Source organism: Bemisia tabaci, chromosome 8, assembly GCF_918797505.1.
Source record: "Bemisia tabaci chromosome 8, PGI_BMITA_v3".
Taxonomy (NCBI): domain Eukaryota; kingdom Metazoa; phylum Arthropoda; class Insecta; order Hemiptera; family Aleyrodidae; genus Bemisia; species Bemisia tabaci.
In genome coordinates this window covers 40,611,768-40,628,196 of record NC_092800.1, presented here as the reverse complement: position 1 = coordinate 40,628,196, position 16,429 = coordinate 40,611,768, and the positions used below count along the sequence as shown (strand labels likewise).

The following is a 16,429-nucleotide window of genomic DNA, read 5'->3' as shown; positions in this document are numbered from 1 at the left end:
CCATTATGTGAGCATACACCCTGACAACTGTGCCAATGTATTTCAGCCGAAGGTAACTTTATTAAGAGAAGGAGACTATCCTATTCTGCCGAACCAAGGAAAAATGCCGCAGAGGTATTCCATTTTTTGCCTAATTTCCACCATAAAATCTTTTATTTTGAGCGAAGTTATGAATATTTTTCCTTAAACTTTTCAGATTGAATTGAGACCAGTATTCCGAAAGAGAATTCCGAATTCAGAAAGAGAAATCACAAGCTTCTCTGAAAACTTTTATTTTATCCAAGGAAATTCGGAAATGTCCAAATATTCATGCGGCCTTCCTCCTTTGCCTGGTAGTTTTCAATGCTTTCACGACCACTACAGCATCCTTATAGAGAGCTTGAAAGTTACTTGCCACCTCTCATTTTCTCTGTAAAAATTTTCATAGATAAAAGTAAGTCAAATCCAAGGATTTCATTTTAGTCAAATTCTAGAATGACGAGGTAGAGAGGGAGACTTCTAAGAAATTTTAGAAGATGCCCTGGAAATAACTAGAGTTGCTCATAATAACGTGTCAATTCCTGTCGCACAGGGAGATGAACAAAACAGGAAGGAACTCTCGCCATACGGAGAGGGGGCCCAGAAGAATTTTCAAACTTTGAACATCTTAGGAGCAATTCTGAGCTGCTTTTACAGGAAATATATTCAAACCGAAAGGACCACCAGGCAAAGTAAGAATTTAGCCCTTACAAGAGATGATTTCTCACAAAATGTTACAATGAAAATTTCATGCAAAATATGTCAAAATTATTTAAGAGGTTCAAAATCAACTTTTGATTTCAGGAATTACAGTATTTATACTGTACACATTGGAATGAGTAGGAATGTCAAACTTCCGGCTTGTGAAGAAACCAAAATCTGAACAGGTCTAAAACGGCCTTCGAGAATCGATGCCTTGCAAGTAGCCAAAATTGATGATTAGTAGCAATTTGACAGAGAATGCAGGCTTATCTTCTCACAAGACAATTTTCCGGTCAGACGCTTCTGAGCCCGTTTCCTCAAAACTTAATTTTTGCACTTACTCAGGATGTCTACAAGTGCGGAATTTCTGGAAAGTCCGGAAATAGTGCTGACTTTTTAAGGATGGTCCGGAAGTACTGAAAAAGTGCATAAATTCTGCAAGGAGGTCTGGAATTTTTGTCATTTTTGTCGCGATTTGAGCGAGAAATTCAAATTTTTGAAATTTTTGAAATTTTTGAAATTTCGTTAAATGAAGGTACTGAAAAAGTACTGAATTTATCTGTTGAGGGAGTACTGCATTTCTTGGGAATGTACTGAAAAAGTATTGTAAAAGAACTGATTTTTGACCAGACTTTTTTAGTAGATACCCTGTTACTGCTCTCTTTGCTATCATGGCAAAGTTGACAGTCATTATTTTCTATTAGGTTCCAGTCGTCTCTTTTTTGGAATTGTTTGGTTGCTCCTCTTTCGAGTTGGAATCTGCTGGACGAAGGAGCCGTGTCCCGTCCGGCATCCGGGAGCAGAGATCTTTGTTGATGAAGTCGGGCAACTCGAAGATCCACCGCATGAGGCCCTTGGTCCACCACCACTTGGTCCCAACGCTACGGAAGATCCCCTGAATGTTGGCCTGCACCACTTGGTTGTTGCATCGGTGCATCGGGGCGCGTGTTGTCAGGACGCTCAACCCCCGGGTCGGCTGAAAACCCCAAGAATAGGTATATCAGCAGCGGGCTGATTGTTGAATTTGATAGACAAAGCTATAGAGTTGAAATTTATAGACGAAGCTATAGATAAAGAAGACACAAGGAGTATGAAGCGATCCTATTGGTTGAAATTGATGGTTCTTATAGACTAAGGAAGAAAATTATGGACTTATCATACGGCCTGTCGTGGGTTGCCGTTAGTTTGTCTATTACTTACCTCCTTTGTCCATTGCAACCACTCGCTCCCACCAAAAGGATCCCTCCATATCCTTTTTGTCTCCTTTGTCTATAGCTTTGTCTATCAATTTCAACAATCAGCCTGCAGGTCAGTTGGACCGCGTTAAGCAGAAAGGAACCAAGCCACATCAGCTATTGCCAAAGTTAATCCGGCAATTTAATTTTTACAAGAGAACGTTCATGCGGATTCCTTGGAGAATTTTAAGGAATCTGCTTTATACTATGCAGAACATTCACTGAAATTTGCACAAAAATCCACACAACTGTTTTTGTGTAAAAAATTAAATTGTCAAATTAAATTTGGCAATAGCTGATGTGACTTGGTTCTTTTCTGCTTTACGAGGTTCAGTTTGCGTAGAGCTGAAACGTGTTTTACGGTTGGGAGCCGCCTATAAATTATGTCGCACCCGCCCATAGGAGGGGCGGTTTAGAGGTGAGTGAAATGTAAGTGACAAAAACGGGAGGGGGGGGGGGGGGGCTTAAGTAGAATAAAAACCACCTTATCATAATTTGTTAGAAAAGAGGGAATTTTAGACTTTCTTGTAAGCTCAACGTTATTATTGAGTCATTTTAACACATGAATCGATGTGGGATACACCACACCTGCCCCAAGCCTACCTTAAAGAGGGGGGGGGGGGCTGCTTGAAATGACATAATTTTTAGAGAGGATCTAGTCTGTACGTGAGTGACATGTAGGAGGTGACAAAGCCCAGGAAGCAATGATCGTGATAAATAGCGATTTCATCGGTTGATTATCGCGATTATATCGGTGGCAATTTATCGCCGTATTATTGAATTAAAAGTTGCGATATATCGCGATTAAATCGCTATAACTACATCGCAATTTTTGGTTCGATAAAATAGCGATCAATATTTGTCGAATGAATCGAGATTAATTTTTTTTTTTTTTTTTTTTTTTTTACTGCTTCAAATAGCCCACAAGGGCTAATCCCACGCTTAAAGTCCCATTCCCCCTCCGTCCCTACTGAACCAGTCGCAAGCAACCATTGTTAGAGACCATCAAACTCGGGTCGCCTGGCCGGGAATCGAACCCGGGGCCATGAAATTGCCATATCTCGCGATTTTAATAGCGATAATATTGTGATAAATTGCCGGGCGATAAAAACGCGATTATATCGCGATAAGATTGAGGATAATCGCTCAGATGTTGATGATCCAAACGACTTTGTCGCCGATAAAGTCGCAATATATCGCGATTTTTCCGTTGAAAAATTCTACTCGTGGGGGAGGGAGGGGGGGGGGGGCAAAAAGTCGGGGAAAATGGGTGACTTAATTTATGGATGGCCCCTTGAGGTAGCATAAATAGAGGATCAGTCAAAAAATAAAGGTTGTACATCGAAAATCATCGCGTGCGTCGAGGCGAAACCGAAACCGCAAAAACGAGTATCTAGTTTGCGGTAGGTATTTAAAATTCTTCGCTTCCGTTTTATTTCGTCAAAGGAATTGCTTGAATTTTCTGCGCGAAGAAAAGAGGCTAAACATCGAGGGCGCACTGATTCTACTATATCAGTCCAACATGGCAACATGGGCAATGACTGGGTGAGTGGGTCAGCTGATGAGTAAGAAGAACATTCTCTTCTCGGAAATTCTTCGGGATGATTAGGCGCCTGGCGCCTAGCGGCATGGACCAAAGGGCCGACGACGGTCGAGCTCGCTAGACTGGGTGGCGACAACATGTCGTCCTGTTACCATGTTGCCATGTCGGACTGATATGATGGAATCAGTGGGCGTATTATTTAACCTCTTTTCTGCGTGCTATGCTGATGTATGTCACATGAAATCTCATCGATTTTTAACGAGGAATCCGAATCTGAGCTTAGATTTTGGATACCAAGCGTTTTAAGCTATTCAAAATCATAGGAGAAATTACACAGGTGTTCATAAACATTAATCTCACAGTAGGTCCCCCCCCCCCCCCCTATCAGGTCAATGAATAACAAATCACTTCGTTTCCTGGTTGCGTTGAAATAAATACCTAACTCATGATATGTAATGAAATTAATGATTAAATCAGATAAAAAGCACCGAAGTTCCCTTGTTGAAACTGATCCCTGAAGTGCGTAACGTTAAAGTGCGGGGTTTCAACCCCCCCCCCCCCCCCCCCCGGCCGATCCCTTCGTACTCCGTATCGCTGAGCAGGATCTCTCTCCAACCCCCTAAAAAACTACGCAACGCTAATCTTGACCCTCTTTCCCTCAAAAAACTATCTGTCGAAATGATTCTGGCATACCGAGAAGTAAAAGTTAAGTAAAAATGAAGTTTTCCTCGTAAATTTTTCTAGTTATAAAGGCTCTAGCGCCCCTCCCCGGTGATGGAACCCACTTCAAAAAACATTTCACCTGACTCAATGGTATTCAAGTTCAGCGAACATTGTATTGTTAACACGATGTCCAAAGACCTGGATACACGCTTAAATTTCCATCAATTTCCGATTAAATGGTGACTGGTGCGCGCCATCTACCATCAAGTTTTTGCGGCCTGCAAAAATTTGACCGCCATTTTGTCAACATTTTGATCGGAAATTGACAGAAATTTGAGCGTTTATCCAGGCCTCAAAAGGTACTAGTACTGAAATATATCGGTATGTGGGGTGTAGCCAAGCGCTAGCAATAATGTAACATTATTTGGAAAACTTACATTCTATTGATAAAATTTGACCGAAGCTTTGAACCGAATTTTCGACCGAAGTCTGACGATGAAGCGCTTGCTTCGAAAAGCTTCGGTCAAATTTTATCAGTAAAATGTAAGTTATCCAAAAAATGTCACATTATTTCTAGCACTATACATACCCATCAATGGTATCCAGGCCCGGACTTAGGGCGTGTGCAGGGCGTGCGGCGCACACGGGCGCCAGCCTTTGGGGGGCGCCATGAAAGAAGAAGAGAGGGAAAAAGGGGGGGAAGGGAAAAAAGGGAAGAAAGGACAAGGGGAAAAAAGGAAAAGGAAACAAGGTTGGGCAGTGAAAGCAAGGAAGAAGGGGGGAAATGGAAGGAAAAAGGAGGCAAGAAAAGTGAAAAGAGAGTCCGCGAGAAAGGGGGAGGGGCATTAAATTCATAGACAAAATATAAAGAGAATTGCCGTCTAAAGGTAAATTTTCAGGACAAAAACTCCACCTGGTTCATAGACGGTCAGGCGCCCCTTGACCCTAAATTTGCGGCTGTACAGAAATACAAGAGTAGGCATGTAGTAAGGGGGCGCCATAAATCCATCGAACAGGAGCCGACATAGCATTTTAGGCCACGTCCGCCATCTTGGATTTGATCATTTTAAAAAATGGACTAAAAATTCGAGTTTCCCGTCGAAAAATACCTCCTGACACCGAATTTCAGAAAAATCCATCGAACAGGGGCCGAGATAGCATTTTAAGCCATTTCGGATTTTCGAATTTTGAATTTTGACAGATTTTGATTTAAAACGCGTGATCCCCAAAATCGAAGCTCAGATTAGGATTCCTCGTAAAAAATCGATGCGATTTCATGTATCATACCCTGACACTGAATTTCAGGAGAATCCATCAAACAGGAGCCGAGATGGCATTTTAAGCCACTTCAGTCATTTCGGATTTTTGAAGTTGAAAAATTTTACTTAAAACGCGTGATACCCAAAATCGAAGTTCAGATTCGGATTCCTCGTAAAAAATCGATGCGATTTCATGTATCATACCCTGACACCGAATTTCAGGAGAATCCATCGAACAGGAGCCGAGAGGCATTTTAAGCCACGTCAGTCATTTCAGATTTTCGAATTTGGAAAATTTGACTTAAAACGCGTGATACCCAAAATCGAAGTTCAGATTCGGATTCCTCGTTAAAAATCGATGCAATTTCATGTATCATACCCGAGCATAGCGTGAAGGAAAGAGACGTAACGTAGACATACCTACTGATTCGAGCATATGAATCCAACGTGGCAACATGGGTAGTGCTCAGTGGGTCAGCGGAGGAGGAAGAATAAGAATTTATCGTGGGAATTCCTCGGGACGAAACCGAACGCTTAAGCGCCGGCCGGCGCCTCCCCGTTCGGTTGCGTCTCGGGCGACCGGCGCGCGGCGGCGTAGTTCAAAAGGGAAGTACGACAGAATCTATACGCGTCATTAAACCTCTTTCCTTCACGCTATTCTAACATATGATACATGAAATCTCATCAATTTTTCACGAGGAATCCGAATCTGAGCTTAGATTTTGGATATTACGCGTTTTAATCTATTTAAAATCGTAGGAGAAATTACAGAATTGTCCTTGAAAATTGATCACACATTAGTGTTTTTTTACGTCATTAAACCTCTTTCCTTCACGCTATTCTAAAATTTGATGCATGAAATCGCATCAGTTTTTCACGAGGAATCCGAATCTGAGCTTAGATTTTGGATATTACGCGTTTTAATCTATTTAAAATCGTAGGAGAAATTACAGAATTGTCCTTGAAAATTGATCACACATTAGTGATTTTTTACCCCGTTTTTCTTCTACGTTCACGTAATGAAATTAGATCAACAGTTGACTCATCGACTAGTCTAGCCTAACCCCCCAGAATCGGTCTAAAGGGCGAACGATTTTATCAGATAAGATGTGCGGTCCTAGTTTCCGGGCGATTGCGGTTTAATGGAAGCTGCGATGAGGAGAAACGGGAAGATATGAGAAACTCGGGCGGATATTAAGTGAGAAACCAGGTAGGGGAAAGGTTTTCTTCCCGAAAATTTAGTGCTCGGGCCAACTTACATGGTCACTGGAGCATTGTATATAGCAGGTTGTGGGAAACTATTTTTTTGCAGCAACAACCAATTGGATCGCATTTTGCAAAAAGGAACTAAGAGCATTTCAATGTTGCTGGGATTGTGCAACTTAGGTACATTCTTTGCAAAAAGTAAACTTTGCGACGGTAATTTGTCGTCTTGAATTCATAGTTTATTGGGAGTAGAGGTGAAACTAGTGTAGATGATCGTTTATGTTTGCAAGGTTAGCGACATTGGAATGCTCTTGCTGGTATCGATGAAAGTGATCTGAGGAGTACCTTGAGGCAGATGCATCGCTTTTTCTCGCACTTGCCCTCGGTCCAACGCGTCTTGCAGGTTTTGCTCTCCTCCTTATAGATATCCGCAGCGACGACGAGAACCTTGCAATAAGAGGAGCAGGACTTGTTGGCGTCCACCAGAGCCTTTGCCGTCGTCTGGTGCGCCATGATGAAGCACGGATCCATCATTTTCGGCAGCACTATATTCAGTGCGCTCACCAGTTTTATGCGGGTCCGGCGTTTCAGCCGCATGTCCACCTGCAACAGTCATCATCCGGAGGCATTAAGGTGATTCGACGGCTGCAATTTTTTGTGTCAGAGTGACGTGCGATATATCGCATCAATGCGTTCGATAATTATAGCTAATTGTCATTTTTTTTCGAATTTTGAGATCGAAAACCCTGCCTTTATTACGTTTAATTTCTTTATCTTTGGTGTATGAAAACATAAGTCTCATGAAAGTAACATGAACATAAGTCATAAGTCATAAATATAAGTCTTCAGTCTCATGAAAACATAAGTGCGATCTCAAATTTGAAAAAAATGACAAGTAGCTGAAATTATGGAACGAATTAATGCGATAAATCGCACGTCGCTCTGTCACAAAAAATGGCAACCGTCGAATCACCTTAAGTATACGTGGTTCAAGTATTACGCAACGCACTCAAGGGGAAGGGAGGGTTTAAGCCAGAGTTACTACTACACTATGCCTAGGCCGGTAGTCAAATTTTGACAGTTTACGGAATTCTGTAAATTCATGGCCAGGAGTTCACGGGTTTTCAATATTTTGGGAAGAAAAACTCTTCAAATCCGCGAACTTTCCTTATTCCTTCCTTTTTACATGTCTTTACCACATTTAAATATTAAAATTGTAAAAATTCTATGTTCTATGACGTGCTGAAAATTTGATGAGAAATGTGCATTCAGGATCTTGCTTGAAATACTATTTTATGCTGCATATTTCTACAGAGAATTCTTTCTTGCAGAAGCAACGAATTATTTTGTCTAAAATTAGGGTAAAAAATCAAAATATTAATCTAAGTAAGAATATTTGACTATTTGCCCAGGCATTTGACAAAATGCCTGATTTGACTATTTGCCTTCGACAGATATTTGGATTGCATTTTGCAAAAAGGAACCACTAGCATTGCAATGATGCTAAGATTGTGCAACTTCATCCTTTGCAATAAAATTGCGAAAATCGTGAAAAACTATGAAATTTAGATGGTAATTTTTGTCTTAAATTCACAGTTTTTAGCGAGTAAAATAGAAACTATTAATGGATAATCGGGTTTTTCCTCCAAGACAAAAGAAGTTGCACAATCTTAGCAACATTGCAATGCTAGTGGTTCCTTTTTGCAAAATGCAATCCATTTATTCTTGCATCCGGCATGTTTCCCAGCATGTAATTTCTGGAATCAAGTTACCTCATACTTGAAGACATACATGAGGAAGGTGCGATAGTAGTCCTCGTAGTAAAGTTTCACTATTTTATCGAGTACAGCCACGTAGCCAGCCAGGTCCATAACCACGTCTTGCGAGTTGAGAGTGAAGGTCTTGATATCAGCGACGCTGAAGAAATTGACCAAGTAGTCCGGGCACATGTGCGGCAATAGTTGGATGGACCTGAGCAAAAACATCACGTGAGAGAATACCAGACCTTGAAACACGGGCTCGAAAATGAATGTACTTGAATCGAGAGGAACTGTCTCTACTGTGACTTGGGCTCAGCATCGCGAGTTCACGCCTCATGTATCACGCCTTCAATTTTGCAGATGCAACACGGACATCCATCAAGTACGAATAGTTGTATCTCTGCGCCGTTATCAATGCGCGTCTTTTCCTCTGCTTTATTTCCAAGTTGTGTTGGTTCCGTTCGTTTTATTTGTAGTGGTGCTTCAAGAACTACATGCGCAACAAAGCTGGGGGATAGGAGAAACGTGATCGGGCCTTGTTTTTTTAACTTTTCTCCCGAATCTGAGCGACCACCGCACTAGCAGCTTAGAGTGGAGGATTGTGAAATCACGTCTCGCGCCATCGCGCCTTCAATTTTGCAGATGCAACACGGACATCTATCAAGTACGAATAGTTGTATCTCTGCGCCGTAATCAATGCGCGTTTTTCTCTCTGCTGTATTTCCAAGTTATGTTGGTTCCGTTCGTTTTATTAGTAGTGGTGCTTTAAGAACTACATGCGCAACAAAGCTGGGGGACAGGAGAGACGTGATCGGGCCTTATTTTTTTAACTTTTCTCCCGAATCTGAGCGACACCTCACCAGCAGTGTAGAGCGGAGGATTGTGAAATCACGTCTCGCGCCGTCACGCCTTCAATTTCGAAGATGCAACACGGACATCCATCAAGTACGAATAGTTGTATCACTGCGCCGTCAGCAACGCGCGTTGAGGTGTCTCTTATTTTTGAAATTTGAGAATAGTATAGGTTAAGTTCGCTCAAAATAAACTAAGATGTATCCAAATTAGCTGTCATTTTGGAGAATAAAGTAAAAGCCTGTATGAAAGTCTCTTAAGCGCCCTGAAGAGCGCACGTTTATAAATTGCTATTTAGGCGCGAGAGTTATGCTCGCCGTGTCGGGGAAGTTTTACTTCGACAAATACCCCTAAAAATCCCAAGACGGGTCAAATTGACCCCAACTATCTCTACTGGGGAAGTTACTTACGGCGGATGAGGAGGGGGCGAGAGAGCGCTAGTAGTTACTAAAAAGGTGAAAATTAAAAAAAAAAAAAAAAAAAAAAAAAAAAAAAAAAAAAAAAAAAAAAAAAAAAATTCTTTGCCCTCAAAAACATAGAAATAAAAATGAAATTATTTCAGAGAGTATCAAAACAAATATGTTTAGGCACGGGTCAATTTAGCCCGACTCGAGACTTTGCGTAGTAGAAAAGTATCATAGGCGCTACAAACTATTAAATGGGCGTATTTTTGCAAAACGGAACCAGAGACAGGTGGGAAAGAAGGGGTGTGCTCATTAGTCGAGGGCCGTAAACATGAGTGGGAATGTGTCACTAAACCATGAACGAATTTTGACTTGCGAATATAGTTTTCTGAAGGAAAGTGACGCGTAGAACACGATACGCTCATTAAAAACGGGAACAAGTAACTCAATAACCGATAAATGCGTAGTTCAAATCGCTCAACTTATACGCAAATTTAAAACGCCCCGGTTTCGCGCCGCACCGAATGATGTCATCCGGCACCAATCAGAAGCGGGCAAGGGTTTCCACGACTTCCGTCAAATGTCTTTCTACGCTTCGTATATGAAAACAATACTAAAGTCGAAATTACATCTTTTGAATTCAAGACTTGAATCTCATTCATATATTAGCTGTAATAAACGAGCAACAATTCCACATTGAAACACGTTTTATTTAAACAAACATCAGAGGAAAATGAGAGAAGATTGCGATATGACTACCGCAGTGCGTCAACACCGTCAGTTTCCCGCCATTCGGGTGCGTTTGAAATGTCTTGCAGTTTTTAGATTTTTCAAAAGCGGGTTTCTCCGCGATTTCGGTTACTTAAAAAAGTGGAAAAATCACCACGTTATCTACTCACATTGTATTTTCAGAATATTCAATAAAATAAACAAGGTTTAGTGACCCATTATAAGGCGTCGGTGACGTCCGCGGCGACGAAGACTTCGCCGTTGTCGGTCATGGTCCGCGTTAACTCATGCGCCCTGACCGCATAGCTCTTGTCACACACATGCCCGGGGCTCATGAGTGCTACATTCAGTTGGCACATGGTTCGGTCTGACAGAATATAAAAGCTCGCTTTTCCATTTAACCAAAAGGAATCACGCCCACCGTAACATTGTTTTTCATACAGCTTTCTAGAGTACACCCCATCTTTTCCACTCGTCTACACTGCCCTGCACGGAGAAAAAAACTTCGTGCGTGGGACCCGAAGTTTAGGTCATATGGATCTCTAAAGTTTTCGGATTGAGCATCTGAACACTTTAGGTCTAGCTGTCGAGGTTCGGATCACACATCTGGAACTTCAGTTCTTACATCTGAAGTACTTCAGATGTGAGAACCGAAGTTTTTCGGATGTGAAAACCAAAGTTTTTCGGATGTGAAAACGGAAGTACTTCAGATGTAAGAACTGAAGTTTCAGATGTGTGATCCAAACCTCAGCAGCTGGACCTGAAGTGTTCAGATGCTCAATCCGAAAATTTCAGAGATCCATATGACCTAAACTTCGGGTCCCACGCACGAAGTTTTTTTCTCCGTGTGCTAAGGAAAAACGCCGTATGAACACTCGAGGGTTGCCAAATTGCCTCCGTTAAAATATTTGTTTGTAAGAGGATATTAATATTTTTCTCTGAAATTTGCAAGGTCTACAGATGAAATTGTGAACAAAATTTGAAGGAAAATGCTCATAAGTTTTCGAAAATGCGTGTTTCATGAAAAGAAATTTGGCAACGTCTGAAGGTTCATACGGCATTTTTCTTACCACGGCAGTTATAGTTCCCTTGGGCAGAAATACGTCCAAATTTATAAAGACGAGTATTTACTTGAGCTTAGCGAGGAGTTCCTTAGTGTCTTGGAGGTTAGCCGACTTCCACTTGGGGACTTTCGCCTCGGCGGTGACCTTGTCCAGCTCGACGCCGACGTTGACCAGGGTCGGGAGCTGAAGGGGGCGCGGGTGTCCGCGTCGAAGAGCCGCTCGCCTAAGTCCAATTTGGGGTTGTGCACCAAGTAAAAGGTGGCCATCGCGAGGATCACTTGCCGCCTCTCCGGGCTTGCCACCCGCCTGCACGCCACGCCACCCCTTCTCCGGGAGCTCGGTCGAAAGAGTAGAAGACCTTGGTTCTGGGACGTTGAGGGGATCATCGACTTGTCTTGCGGCTGAAAAGAGAGTAGACGACATTTAGAGACAGGGTGACTCTACAATGACGCACTGAAAAAAAACTCCGGCCCCCAAGTAGCATTTTCAGCGGAAAAATCGCGATATATTGCGATTTTATTGGCGATAAAATCGCTACAATCTTCAGCATATTCGATCTTGTTGCAATAAAATCGCGATTATATCGCCCGGCAATTTATCGCGATATTAACGAAACGAAAATCGCTATACATGGCGATTTAATCTCGATTTTATCGACGAAAATTGATCTAACAAAAAATTGAGATGCATAGCGATTCAATCGCCATAATTCTTAATTTTTTATTCGATAGTATCGCTATAAATTGCCACCGATATGATCGTGATAATCAACCGATAAAATATCCACTTTTCTCGATCACTGCTACTTGGACTGTGGATTGTGGAAGCCGTACTAACGGGCTATATAGCCACAGGGTGGCATGAAACGTAAGAAATAAATGAGACATCGGAAATTTCAGTAAAATATTTCATGGAATTTCACGGCACAGGCTATGAAATATTTCATATTTTTCAGGGGCTAGAGTATGCAACCCGCACTCAAACACACAAAATTGGAAAAAAGTCACAATTTTTGCATTCCGCGAAACTTGAAAAGGGACCGATATTTTTCAATATCTTTTATAAATTTCTAAAATTTCATGATATATTCCACGTGAAATTTAAAGATTTTATTTTTCATGAAATTTTGCCACCCTGCAGCCATACCGTCCGCCGAAAGTCAATCATAAGCGTTCCTTGAGTTCATCTCTCAATAATCACCCATAAAATCAGCTCGAGTGTTCAACCTGAGTCCGTATGTTTAAGGTCTCAGTCCTGTATATTGGCATAGATCAAGTCTCTAGTTTTAAAATAAGCATCTCGTTCAATGTGTAATGTAAACTGTAAATCGGCAGAGCATTGTGTGTATTATATTGATTTTGATCTGTGGAGAGACATTTTTAAAATACGAATAGTCATTCTCAGAGGCGTATCACATGGTTCATATCAATCTTTAAATAAAAAGTGGAGAATTAATCGTAAGTATTCCGAAAAATCACTTTCTTAGGGAAGGCAGCCTAATGACATTTTTGGCTCCTTATTGGGGTTTTTGAAGTTGGATGCCGCAATCTGGCCTCAAAGGCCGAAAGTTCCGGTCTCTGAACCCGGAACGGTCGAAGCTATGGCTCTAGCACCCGGAATTTTTGGCCTCAGAGCCCGGAACGGATGGTATGTCTATATAGCCCGTAACTTTTTTTCAGTGCGATGACCACTGGACCCTAGGGGAATCCTGGAAAATGTCGTCGACTTTGGGGGTCGCGATCCTAGATTGGTTCTAGAATCTAGAATATCTCCCTATCTCAGCAAGTTCGTCAAGTCACTCGTCGAGCCGCATTCTAGATATGTAATTGTTTCTTGAAATTGCCGCACACAGCTAGCGCTGATTGATTTGATCTCGTAAAGCTTGTCAGACGATCTGACTGAACGCTCTGTCACTGTCTCCGGACTTTCATCCAATTTTGAACGGAATATTTGAAAATCTGTGACCAGATTTATAACTTAATTACCTACCCCTTAGCTGAATTTTCAATTGTATTTTTAGGCAGTTATAACTCTTCAGAAAACTAAAAAAATAAGCATCAAATTGAGAATTATAAAACAGATACATTCCTCCAACGCGCACTTCCAACATCACGTGTTGGACTCGCCTGTTGGTTTCATTACTGAACTGATGTTCGATTTGTAAATTGTTTAACTTGCCTAAAAATGGACCTGCGTAAAACATAGGTAGCGATAGTTTTTTGGAGGGGTTTTACACAGTTTGAATCGTTCAATACTTATTACAGCTAGGAAGTATAAGAGAGTCCATCTATCACAGTTGACATATTTTCACAGAAAGAAAACTCAACACAAAAGTTTGGTCAATACGGGGAGTAAAACACAAAACAACCCAAAGCCTCTGGTTGACTCTAAGATTTTCCATTCTCCACTGTTTTCTGCGATACATTCACCGCAAACTGTACCAAAAGCAACACACAATTTGGGATGGTTTGTGTTATTTTCCCATATTACCCAAAAGTAACACAAAAACACAAGTTTTTTTCTCCTTGTTGGTTCCAGTATCAAATATTCACGACTAACCGATGAATCTGGCGAGGGAGTGTCACATTCATAGAGGAAAACTGCGCCGTCATAATCCGTTTCCAACAGCTTGAAATCCACGAACTCGATGCTGAAAGAACCCGCCACGCTACGATAGCACAACACAACGACAAAAGATACAACCAACAACTTCCACCATCGAGAACATTCGCTCGAGCTCATGAAAATATACTGAGCAACGCGTAGTGACATCAGGAGTCGAAGCTCATAACCAGCTGGTGATCTCTGTATTCGAGGATAGGCAACCTTGCGAACTGGACAATCATACAGTTTTTAACGCGCGCGCTCATACATATAGGAGGCGAAAAATAGGCCATGAGTTTTCGCTTTTTTGCTCTTTTGAAGAATGAATAGTACACGGGGGAAAATTGTTTGCGTGAATCAGTCATCACGTGGAGCTGGAAGTTTTTAAAGTTTTTTGTAGGCGGTTTTTTTTTGCAGCTTACACCCGTGTGGGGCCCTGTCGATCACGACGCTTACGTGGACGGATTTATGCTGAAAGGAATTATGAGCAAATGATTAAAAGTAGCACCTAAACCCTATGCACATAGTTCCTTTTGGTTGAACTCATTTTTACATAGCTCCTTTTAGCACGAATACGCCGTGGGACCTGATGAAGTTGAACGAACTCTATAGACGAATTTAGTGGTGACGTCACGGAGCGATATTGTTGGTTCGATATCTCGAAAGTCGAAATGTGCCCCAACAAACAAACATAACCTCCAAAATGAACAATTGACGAAATAATGCTAAAACTGCCTGAAACTAAAAAATTGCTCCATGGGACTTTAAAATTATGAAAGCTAGCCATTTACAAAAACGTTCGAGATCACAATCACAAGAATTGATTGTATAATAAGCTCGTAATATCAGTGACAGTCATATAGCGAATCCTCCTACTCCCCCTGCCTAAATCCCGCAGATTCCTATATGTTCGTTTGTTGGGGCACGTTTCGACTTTCGAGATATCGAAATTAAATCAAGATGTGACTTCACACTAAATTCGTCTATTTCAACAGATCTGCATCCTATCATTCCGTCGCTTCTTTGACGTAAGGGCGTATCTCTATTTTCGTATAAGCCCTAGAAAGCATAGAGTTATACGGAAACAGGGCTCACGTTGAAATTGGGATACGTCCTTACATCACACACTGGATCTAGTCAATCGGGGAGGTCGGACATGAAATTTTTTACTAAAACATTTTAATTGCAAATTTTAATGTTAATTTCGTCACAGTTTAAATTTCAAAGGGTGCATATCGAAGGAAATTTTACGAGGAAACCAATGATGCCCTTTTTAGAACCTCAAAGTCTTGTATAAAATGAGTTATAAGCGTTTAAAGTTTCCAAATTTTGTCCGACTTCTCCCATTGATCCGATCCACGGTGCGTCAAAGGGGCGACGATATGGGCTCTCAAAATTTGGATCGAGCAGGAATATCAGAAAGCGAGGTAGGGGAAGCATTGACACAGCAATGACGGTGAAATTGGACTTGAAAAATACTAAAATATTTTAAATTTGTGGATCGGAAAACCTTTTTTTATTTTTTAAGTAAATCGATACAGTATCATTCACACTTAAAAAAGTATTGCAAAAAAAAATTGCATCAGAATTTTGTTAAAATCCGAGGTTTATCTAACTAGCCTTGTTGGCACAGTAGTCAGGGCGTCTAACTAGCTATCAGTCAATAAATTCGAGGTTCGAATTCCAGTAGCGAGGGCAACTTTCCATTGGAATGACAGGAAGTTCTAGTGAATTATTCCTACCTTGACCATGATTACCAAAAATTTGAGAAGTTTGGAGCATGAATGCGTGTTCTTCAGGTATATATAGTATCCTCTGATAGCAATAGGTTCACAATAAAGCATAAGCTAAAAAATTTGCGAAGAAAAATCGTGTTTGTAGATGCAAAATGCATAGTAAACTGCGAAATACGATGCAACATGAGCTTTGGTCACATTATCAGTGTTTTTGTCGGCGTACACAAAAAATGATGTAATTATCTGTATTAACCCTTTGTTGCATGAGCTAATCGTTGATTTTGGACAGAAAATCTACATTGTGCAGTATTTTTTCGACAATAGAGTCAGTTGGAATCGATCTTTGTAGTTTCTTTTAAAGTTAGGAGATCAGACTTATAATGCTCCCAAAAAATCATTTTTTTGCTTTGATTCAATTTAATACTCCAGCACAGAAATAAAGCTGAAAACCATTTGTTGCTTTCATGCAACGCTATGCAATAAAGGGTTAAAACGGACTCAAAACAGTTTTCAATTGATGAAAATAAATTAAATCCAATGTACAGATTGAACATTGCTAGAATTTTCAACATCTTAAACTGAGGGAAGCGCACGGAAAAAAAGTGTCAAGGGTTATCCCCTAAAGTTGTGGTACTAACTCCAATTTAAACAATT

General features: G+C 41.0%; 1 protein-coding gene across 1 annotated transcript; it reads right to left on the bottom strand.

Moving 5' to 3' along the window:
• Nucleotides 1-256: 256 nt before the first annotated feature.
• LOC109038357 (uncharacterized) lies at nt 257-16,003 on the bottom strand. The gene is made up of 5 exons (XM_072303078.1): nt 15,782-16,003; nt 11,503-11,836; nt 8,399-8,597; nt 6,972-7,229; nt 257-1,696 (listed from the first exon to the last, which is right to left on the bottom strand). The coding sequence occupies exons 1-5, from the start codon at nt 15,819-15,821 to the stop codon at nt 1,421-1,423; spliced, it is 1,107 nt and encodes a 368-aa protein (XP_072159179.1). The 5' UTR covers nt 15,822-16,003; the 3' UTR covers nt 257-1,420.
• Nucleotides 16,004-16,429: the final 426 nt, after the last annotated feature.